The sequence below is a fragment of the Opisthorchis viverrini genome, assembly GCF_000715545.1.
Source record: "Opisthorchis viverrini unplaced genomic scaffold opera_v5_299, whole genome shotgun sequence".
Taxonomy (NCBI): domain Eukaryota; kingdom Metazoa; phylum Platyhelminthes; class Trematoda; order Opisthorchiida; family Opisthorchiidae; genus Opisthorchis; species Opisthorchis viverrini.
Window position 1 is genome coordinate 262349 of NW_008751960.1, and position 9889 is coordinate 272237.

Genomic DNA, 9889 nt, shown 5'->3' on the forward strand with positions numbered 1-9889 from the left:
CACCTACGGCATCAATTACTTGGACGCTTGAATGTCACCGGCCATTTCTTCACCCAAGTTGACTGTCTACAATAACTATTAGTTAAGTACCACTGGTGGGAGATAATGAAAAAAGATGCCATACAAAAACTCCAAGAATTTTAGGGTATTGCCCAAGTGTTTGCAATTGAAGATGCGGTCCAAGAAGTGCCTTCCCGGAATGCTTCTGGTCGACCAAATATGGTTAGGTGCGAAATATATGTGATACGTTTTACCCCATACAATGGCCAGCAAATTAGATCTTCGTAGAATGTGTCCTTACATTTTGATCTGCTGACCAATATCAAGTATACGGACCTGACGGCCAGTTGGGCGCGCACGAATTTCGGGGCACATGACCAAATATCGACTGACCCGTGATTCAACCTTGGCGATAAAAAATTCAATTTATTTCCTTAGCTTCATCATTTATTCCGGTGCTGCCATTTCAAGGTTAGTTTTTTGGTGGTTTTGAATGAGATTCCGGAACGATCCTTTTGGTTTTGCATCTCGTCTCCGGTCTTCAACCAAAAAGCATGAAAATAACTTAAATTGGGGAGAGGTATTCTTTGCAATGACTCCGGGCTTATATCCTATCACGTGGCACTACTAACGGCGGTGGCTTAGCTGTATGTTCTCTGCACCACAGTAAGACAAATTGCGAACTGAAAAGTGGGTGACCTGAAGAAAGGAGGTGTTTTTGGTGCCGTCTTCCTTCCAGAATGATATCCCTTTGATCTTTCCTGTTCTTCCTTGAAGGCGCCGCAAGGAATGGCTTCCAACCGTAGTGTTTGCATTGCCAGATTATTTCCAAACCGACTGAATGTTGTGATGTACTAATACTACAGAATATTTGCGGTATCTTAGCACTTGTTTCACTCCCTAGCTTTTCCTATTTTTCTCCCTAATATAATTACCCTAAGCAAAATTCCTGGTTGTGTGAACCCGTTGATACAAGAATACGCTGTTTACGAGAATAGATACCGAGTAAGACAGCTTGCCGGACGAAGGCACAGAGCCGACTGTAAAAACCCGACTACACCTATTTTGGATAGTATTATTACTTGAAGCTGTTGTCCCCGCAAATCATTCGAGTTTACTCTGAGTCCACTAATCCTTGTGGAATGGCAGATACTGATGGAACGTGCACGGATTTAGCCTCTAATTGGCACTGTTAGCCTAGTGAAAAGTGAGGTGAAAGACAGACAATGATTTATACGCAAAAGTTCGTTTTTTGGTAGCTTTCAATTTTAACCGTTTTTGCTCCGTTTGAGCATGCCTGATGCCTTATGTGATGTCATTTTCTCCACAATCACGCAGCAACTTGCAGAATTCCTTATTTAGTCAGATTGAAGCCTTTTTGATGGCCACTGGTACATAAAGCTTTGCCCGAATCTTGCTCGGAAAATTTGTCACCTTGATACGTATGGTATAGACAATTTTTTGGTGCTGAGAGCTCAAGAGTTAAATGTTCACAAGGGTTCCTCAGCGGCACGCCCACGCACTCAGCAGCCAGAATCCAACTCTGTCACATGCCGTTATGTTCTTCGTCTATTACGTGTCCTTATCACGCGACTCTGTGAACATTAGATCACGTGAGTACATTTGATGGCTAGGTACAGCTTTCTTATTCTCTTGGCAAAGCTAACTCCAGTCACCAGTGATGATGAAACTGCTTTTGTTCCACTGATGTGCCTGAAGCTTGGGGCTGAAAAAGCAGGCCGTTGGTTACCACAGTCTTATCGTAATACCAATACGCATGTGTGATATAAGATGCGACAGCCACGCTTCTAATCTAACCAAGCTGGAGTTGGCAATACTGAAGAAAGTCAAATTGGATGGTATGGCCAGGCCCGTGTATTTAGAACTTTTGGGCATTTCTGAAGGGCTTGGGCGCATGAAATGAACACATTCAGAAAGAAGTAATCTGTATTCAGGTGCAAAAGAACCACACATCCACTATCCTTGCTGACAAGACGTTGTAACCAAATTACTGAATTTGAAAAATAGCACTGGGAAATTTTTCCCGAAAGGGGCGGTAAGGATCCTTCCAAACACTGACAAAATGATGAATTTACTGTAGACTTTACCAAAACTGAATGCACATCAATGCGATAATTATCTATTGTTGGGTGTTTGTGGACGGATTTCGGCCAATGTTAACCTCATTCATTCAGTCAGTGTTGAATCAATCCTGTGATTTCACCTCAATGTTTACTAACCACAAGTAATTGGATGCAAATTTGGGTGAAAGCAACTGAACATCAGATGTGGAGCAACGGATTTTAATTGGCCAAACCACTTGTTCATCGGCTGAACCGATTATCATCATTCGAGAGAACTGCTGTGAATCGTTGCACTGTAGTCATGAATACTGTGACAGTTTCACAGTTCCCAATTTCTTTCAGAGACCGTACACCAAAGTCAGTCGTGTACGAGTGCATAGATGATTTAGTCACCATTAGGAAATTGTCTATAATGCCGGGTGTTTTATTGGGTTGAACGGTTGCATCTCAGTGTCACCGTGAGAGCTGATCGTGACATGCTAGTTCGTGTGTTTGAAATCTACAGGTTTGTACTACCAAATGTTCAGACAGAATCCGCCATAGACGCCACACTGCAAGTCTTTTCCGAAGTATGGACAGATTTAGTAAGCTTTACCGGTTGCAGTTGCTAAGCTCTTCAGCTGTCGAACCTCGACAAGCTAACGCAATCACATGGGTCTGACTTACACAAATGAAGATACGCCCGCGCTGCATTGGCTACCTGACAATAGTATACAACAGCCTACATAGAGTGGAATGAATAGATGTGAGATATCACTGACGTATGGACTTGTTCTTCAGTGCACATTTTCAACAGCCTACATAGAGTGGAATGAATAGATGTGAGATATCACTGACGTATGGACTTGTTCTTCAGTGACACATTTTCATTTCTATACTTGATTACCCTACCAAATTCCTCTCCCTTACGAGGACAACTTTTGCGAAGTCCTGTGGGCGCGTACGACTATGTGGGAAGCTTTCACCTGAGTTCACAACGTCCAGTGGTGTAGCTTTTTATTGATATACTGCTTGAAATTTCTCTGCCTGCTTCTGAAAACTCGGGAGTTGAAATGCCCCCCGGGACGTTCCTTCGTAGACACTGAGTATGCAGACGATATTACTCTCCTTGGTTTAGATCCTTCCCAGATGCTAACCATTTCAAATAACCTAAATAACTATGCCGCACGGTTTGGCATGAGCTTAACACCTGAAAAATGTAAAGTGTTGCTACCAGGCTGGGTTGGATCAAACCCACACCTCATGCTCTCAGATGAGTCAGTCGATGTGGCAGATAAATTTGTTTACCTGTTTACCTGTGTCCGTTCAGGTGGACTCCCCGGAGATAATCAGAATACTTCTTGAACCTGAAAGACCAGAGCAGCTTTTTCCGACGGGAAGTGAACATGTCAGTCAAGGGAACAGTTCAAACTGCGGTGGTGCGATCCATAATTCTTTGCGGATCAGAGACGTGTCCCCTATCTGCAGGGGACATACGGAAAACGTCAGTGATTGCTCATCGGTGTCTCCGCAGCATTGGTCAGGTCTGATGGGAACATTGGATTAATAACGCTGAGGTACGCCAGAAGGTCTTAGGAAGAAGGAAATCTCCCGTGATAGATGAATTACTCACGCTTCATATGTTGCACTGGTTAGTGCCTGTGGTCTGTATGCCAGAATAACGTCTGCCTCATAGAGCTCTTTTCGCCCAGCCCTGTGCTGTGTGGAAACGACTGAGAGGTGAACAGTGTATGACCTGGCAAAGAAGTACAAAAACGCTTACCAGTGAACTTATTAGGGTAGGCAACTGCCGCCTCCGTGGATGGGGACCCCGGGACTCAAATCACCAGTGGTTAATGACATTGGTGGAAATGGCCCAGCCGTTCAGTCAGTGGCAATCGTGCATCAAAGTTATTGTCTTCAATGCGTAGCTACCCATTTTCTGAACAAACTGAACATGCCATCGCCTCCAAGGCTTGACTGTATATCTCACACTCTCCCACCTTCCGGTGATCGAAACTGTAGCAGCTGGAACCAACGTGCCTAAGGCAGGCGGTTTATAGCTGATAAATTGATTACGTTTGTATGTTGCAGTTTAGCAGTACTGGTTGTGGTCAATCTACTCCTGTCCAAAACAATGTTTCTTGGTGTGGCGACATTGTTTATATCAATATAAATATTATTTTATCAGTGGAAGCATTCTCCGAGATATTCGAGGATTTTCAGTTAACTGTACATACAAATCCTTTATTTATCAAGTTTAGAGCCGTATGAAAGGTTTTTTACTACAGTTGTAGAAGTTCTCGTCGCACCAACGCCTACTAGTGATCTCCATCAAAATCAATTTATCAGCTTTAAAGCGTATATCATAAACACGTTGGTTCCAGCTGCTACAGTTTCGATCAGTGGGAGAGTGCATGGTGTACAACACACATCCGGCTAATGATCTACGTCAAGTCACGTACAAAGAGTACGACACACCAATAAGTAGGGGTACACTGGCAATTTCTATCAAGTACTGATGCCGCTGCATGCCGCCAAACGACCAGGACCCTTGTACTAGGACAGAACTTCTAGGACTTTTGAACACGGTGTGGTGACCAAACCGCTATTCTTACACGTCCACGCACAAATATTCTCACGGTTCAACGTATCCTGTATCATTGAATACCTGGAGCATACAACGATTTCTAAGTGAAAAACTTTAGCACGCTACCCTAGTCCTCATAATCATGATCATCATAGGAAGTAGCAGTCCAGTAGCATACGGTGCTAGCACACTCCACCTAAATCAGTTAATTCCTTTCAAGTTATATCAACAGGAATCAAAGCCATTCAGAGTCAGTACTTTGATAGACTTTTGTGTACACAGAGAACATTTCCTAGTGGGCCCTGTAACAGCTGCCAGGTTTCCCAATACTTGGTTCTCGTCAATAAAACATATTCGTATGTTGGGTAGCCTAGGTTCAAAACCATTCTCCACTCTCGGGAAACAATTATCCGAAATAGGACATGAACGTTGTTCGTATTGTACCGGACGACTCACAATCACGGGTGACCAACCACTTTAACAGGATAACGAGTAAAAAATTAATAGATGTATATGACTCATTGTGTGGCAACTACACTCGTCCTCTTGCGCGCATGACTATGGTCACATTGCTGGTTTTAAGGGCGTCTTCTTAACTAGTTTCACCTCTTTTATCGTTAATATAAATCGAGGATTTTGGACTCTGTATCACGATACCAAAGTATTGAACTTAAATGCAAAAGCGCAATCTCGCCTAGCCTATTTTCGCGGTCGATGCCTTGCAATTTTGATGCGTTACTTATGGTTGAAAAAATGATCGACTGACTAATCGACTGATTGATGGACCGATTGATTAGTTGAATACTACGGTTGCACCGAGTGGAAACAAACAAACAAATTTGAGTGTCCCTTTTAACTTGAAATGAAGGGGGTTTTATTTGTGATCAGAAAAATACAGAACAAGTGGTGACGGTTATTAGAGGTACTGAACAGATTCAATGATACATTAGAATACAAATTATTGTTTTTCTATAGTTTCTGTTTCCAACACTCAAGCCATCAGGTTTTGTCCGTTTGCAATACCTATTCTTCACCATAATTAACTAGAAGCGGTAGTTTGTCTTGTCATTGGTGTTACCATTCATTCTAGTGTACTACATATGAAGAGAGTGGATTATAGCAGAAAAAAGTGCACTTCCACCTTCCCTCCAAAAATTTTCTCACGGGAGTGTTTTTGCTTAAAAAGCCCACGGAAACTTTTCAGTTGAAAACTCCGATGCTATCCTCACCATCGGCTAGGGTGGGTAATTTTGTTTTGCATCGATTCTCTGCTGTCTGGATTTGTTCGTCTACCTCCAATGACATTCTCCTCTGATGAAACATTTTAGATTGCCAGTTGAGCTTACTTGTGTATCAGGTTTGAGGGTCCACTAGGTGCCGGTTCTCTATTATTTCTTTAGATTTTGGGGGACTGTAGTGGCTAAACTGACAAAATACATAATGCTTATGCTATCGTAACTCTGATAACAAAAGAAAGTTAGTTTTAGCAGGAAAACCAATAAGAACTTTTGAACTCTCTCACATTCTGAGAAATCTTTATCACTACCTACCTTATGTCTATCGAATTCGAAATAATTAGAGTCAAGATTCATAAGTGTAGAATGGCTGATTAGGGTTGAGATCCACTTTTTTGTCTGCAGATTACATGCAGCTGATCGTTTGAAAAAAAAACACACCTGTGCTTCTAGGTAACTTCATTTAGCAGACGAACCATTGATTAAAAAATTCAAAATCGCCCTTTCCACCAGAAACCAGATGCCGACTATCCAGTATTATTTTCCTAGATGTTTGTGGAAAACCCATCACTGTCCGAATCGTGTTTTTTTGGTCTCTGGCTAGGTCGGACAGGTATGGTGTCTGTAGTGAACTGAGTGATATACGTCAGTGGCTATTTCAGAGTTCTAAAAAATTTCGTTGGTTTTTCTCAATCGCATGTATGTCTGGTGCGTCTGCTCAACATAAAGTGAAATATTCTAATACACACGCACAAAAGTTGCTTAGTATCCCCAACCATGAGTAAATTTTGTTCATTTGTTTCTCAAAGCCCTTGGTGCTACTTTAGATAACCCTTCATCCAGGAAAGACTTCATTGACCCTTTCTACTGCAGCGATTTAAGGGTGCCACCTAAGTGATCAATGATGCTTACCTCAATGTCCTTCGTTGTCGCCTTTTGGTGTTGCTCTTGCAGTGTCGGCTGTTTATTCACAGGATGATATTCTAAAGAAATGTTGAAACTTTATACTAGTAAGTGTCTGTGTCACTGCAACGGACACGTTTATGATTGTAGGTTTCGCTGTTCAAACGAACGTGCCAGGTTTTCGACCTCCGTCTGATTTTTCACACAAACGGGTACGTGCTTATTCGCCGGAGCACTTGGACGTTCATGAGTGTTGCCGGTGAAACTTGCTCGGGAGTTACATATGAAGTTGCGTACACAAAGGGACTGGCCATAGGTTGAATATACCTATAACCCTCGAGTGTGACTGAGAATCTCAGCCCCTACAACCCTCCATGTCCTTTTCAATGATGTGACCAAACTTTTGAAATTTCTACACTAACCCCTTATAAGAGGAGTTCTACAGGGACGGTTCTTGTGGATACATGTCCGCCGCTGGGATGTAATGTGTTCTGTTTGATATCTTGTCAAATAAATTGTAGATGGGATGCGTTGCTGATAAGCTCCAGCTTATGCTAGCTACAGTCCGGTGTGCAAGTGAAGCGCACAGGTGAAATAACATTTGAGAACAATTTGCGTCTCACAGGAGTGGTTCTCGACATATGCATCTACCGACCCGAAAAAGTAGTTTTTGGGCATTCCGCTTGCTAGATCCGTGGTGCCTTAGTGTAATGTGTTTGTACAGCACGAAAGTCTTTGTCAGTTTTCACTTCATATGTTTAGGTAAGATTTGAATGAATAATACTGAGCTGCCGAAGAAAATCTATCACTAATGCCTTGTCCATGGCGTCAAAATGACTCTTAGTGTAGGTTAGCTTTGAGCTAATCGGTCAACTGTTTTTCGATCATGATAATGAAAACAGTTGCTACAATGCAACCTGATGAAGTGATCATAGTCGGTTGTCTATAAAAGAGATTTTGAAATTCAAAACTGATACTCAGGTACATATGAAAATTAGGCTTTCAAGAATTTCCGTTGAGTTTACAATGCTCACTTTACCAAACTAATTGATTCGCACAGAAAGCAAGTCGTTCTATGCAGAGCAATTGCGGTGATCAAGGACCGAAAGATTCACAGACTCACACTTCTCAAATATTCAACTAATTCAACGGGGTTTTGATGCTGTTTTCACCTTTCTGAGTGACTGGCTTCAAGCTGGACAAACATGTGGAGAGGAATGATATATATTCCCTCTGTGTGTTTCTAGGGGCCTCGAGCATACTGGTATCAGTAAGCCCATTGGATATAAAACCCTCCTTTGATATTTAACTTTGAAAGCGTCATGGAAATACTGGCTTGTATACTCTTTAGCACAGCAGCATAATAGCCCTAGATTTCAAAGTGAGAGCATTGTTTGATTTGATCCCTCACATTTATAAAGCATGCCTTCTGGTTACAGCACATTTATTGATCAATGGAGTGAAAATAAACTGGTGGATAGTATCAGTTATCTGTCCTGAATCAGATCTATTTGGATGCAATTCAAAAACCGGTCCAAATCTCCAGACTGCGCCTTGATAAGGGTGCGATTCGATTTTAAATTTTCGACCTAACAAACAGAGTGCCTATTATAAGCCACCGATGGAAGATTATTGATGCAGCTATAGGATGTCATTTTCTGAGTCCTCAAAGGGACACAAGATCACTGGTTTGGCAGTTCACAGATTTACAGAAACAGATTTACAGGAGTTGTTTAAAATAATCTTGGAGCTTATGGCACGTATCTTGTCACGAAAATTAAACAAGATGCTTTCCGAGAAACAGTCTCAAACAGCTCTCTCTATTCAAAACCAAAATCAGACGGAGTTCAACGAAACTTTGTCTCAGGCTTCTGCCTGGCACCTAATTAGCAGGTTCAATCTCTTCGCAACTAAGTTATGCCCAACAAACCTACACCAACGAAAATAAACTAAGTTTTCAGCAACCTTGTGAGTAGTCTTCTTTGTGAAAAGTAAGTTAATTCTTCTCGAGAAATACACTCATCTGCAAATCAATTTGGTTTTCACGGGAGACTCAATTGAATCTCCCGTTTATGATGTTCTCCATCATAAACGATAGATTCAATTGAGTCTCCCGTGAAAACCAAATTGGTTTGCAGATGAGTGTATTTCTCGAAAACAGTGCGATTTGGGTTCAAGTAGATCATAAGGTTGACGGAAACTCGGGGACTGCGCCTACCTGATGAACCATAAGAAGGGCGAAACCGGTCGTGGGCTGTCAAAGAGTTTTCAGCAACCTTGTGAGTAGTTTCCTTTATAAGTTAATTCTTCTACCATTTTAGGGCTTCCAGATGTGTCAGAACTCATCCTGTTAAGTTATAACAGGAAAGCTGCATCAAAGTGTCCCAAATGGCTATTAACTCAGTTCTTGAAATATAACTCAGAGCTCTAGAGCACCGAGCAATAGAATCACAGTGAGTAGGTTGTTAAGTACCAGATCACTTGATCTTACAGACCTGGCTTATTTCCCCCGGACAAGTGAGTGGTTACTAGACTAGCAGTTGACCAGCTGATTGGGTGATCTGGCTGGTAATTTGTTCTACAGTCTTCTACAGCTACAGAACGTATTAGAAACGAGAGACTTTCTTCGGCGGATAGCGTATCACGAAAGCAGCCATAAAGCCTCATTCAAATAATTCTATGAAGTCGTGACATCATAATCTCATTGTTTTACTTTTTCGCAAGACACCACATTCAAAACAAAGAACATGGATTCAAGGTTTTGGGTTCTACTGCGTTCACTTCTGTTGACGTTGCTTATATTGGCCTTGACCGGACTTCATGTAACCTCGGCAATCTACACCTTCCCATACTATGCCTCAAGTAAGTAACTTACTTTTACTTGCCATAAATACACTCACCTGTCATAAACCGTATGTATTGCATCCTCATCCTTGATTCAGTTGGCAATGATGTCTTCAGACAAATAACTAAAGAGTTGCCCATACTGGGACGAGATTGCCACCTCTTTGCTTAGGGCTGGGAATTTTGCCTGTGGCACGACCCATCCAGGCGCACTGAAGCACTGGATATCAGACCGAACGGTGGCACTACTTAAA

The 9889-nt window shown here is 42.0% G+C and overlaps 1 protein-coding gene across 1 annotated transcript in view; it reads left to right on the forward strand.

Moving 5' to 3' along the window:
• Window positions 1-373: 373 nt before the first annotated feature.
• T265_09751 (hypothetical protein) overlaps window positions 374-9889 on the forward strand; it is a gene marked incomplete at both ends in the record, with an annotated part of 17346 nt that continues 7830 nt past the window's right edge. The window contains 2 exons of the mRNA XM_009175922.1: window positions 374-471; window positions 9516-9653. Of these exons, the coding sequence (XP_009174186.1) occupies window positions 374-471; window positions 9516-9653 (236 nt within the window). The remainder of the gene's footprint in view (window positions 472-9515; window positions 9654-9889) is intronic.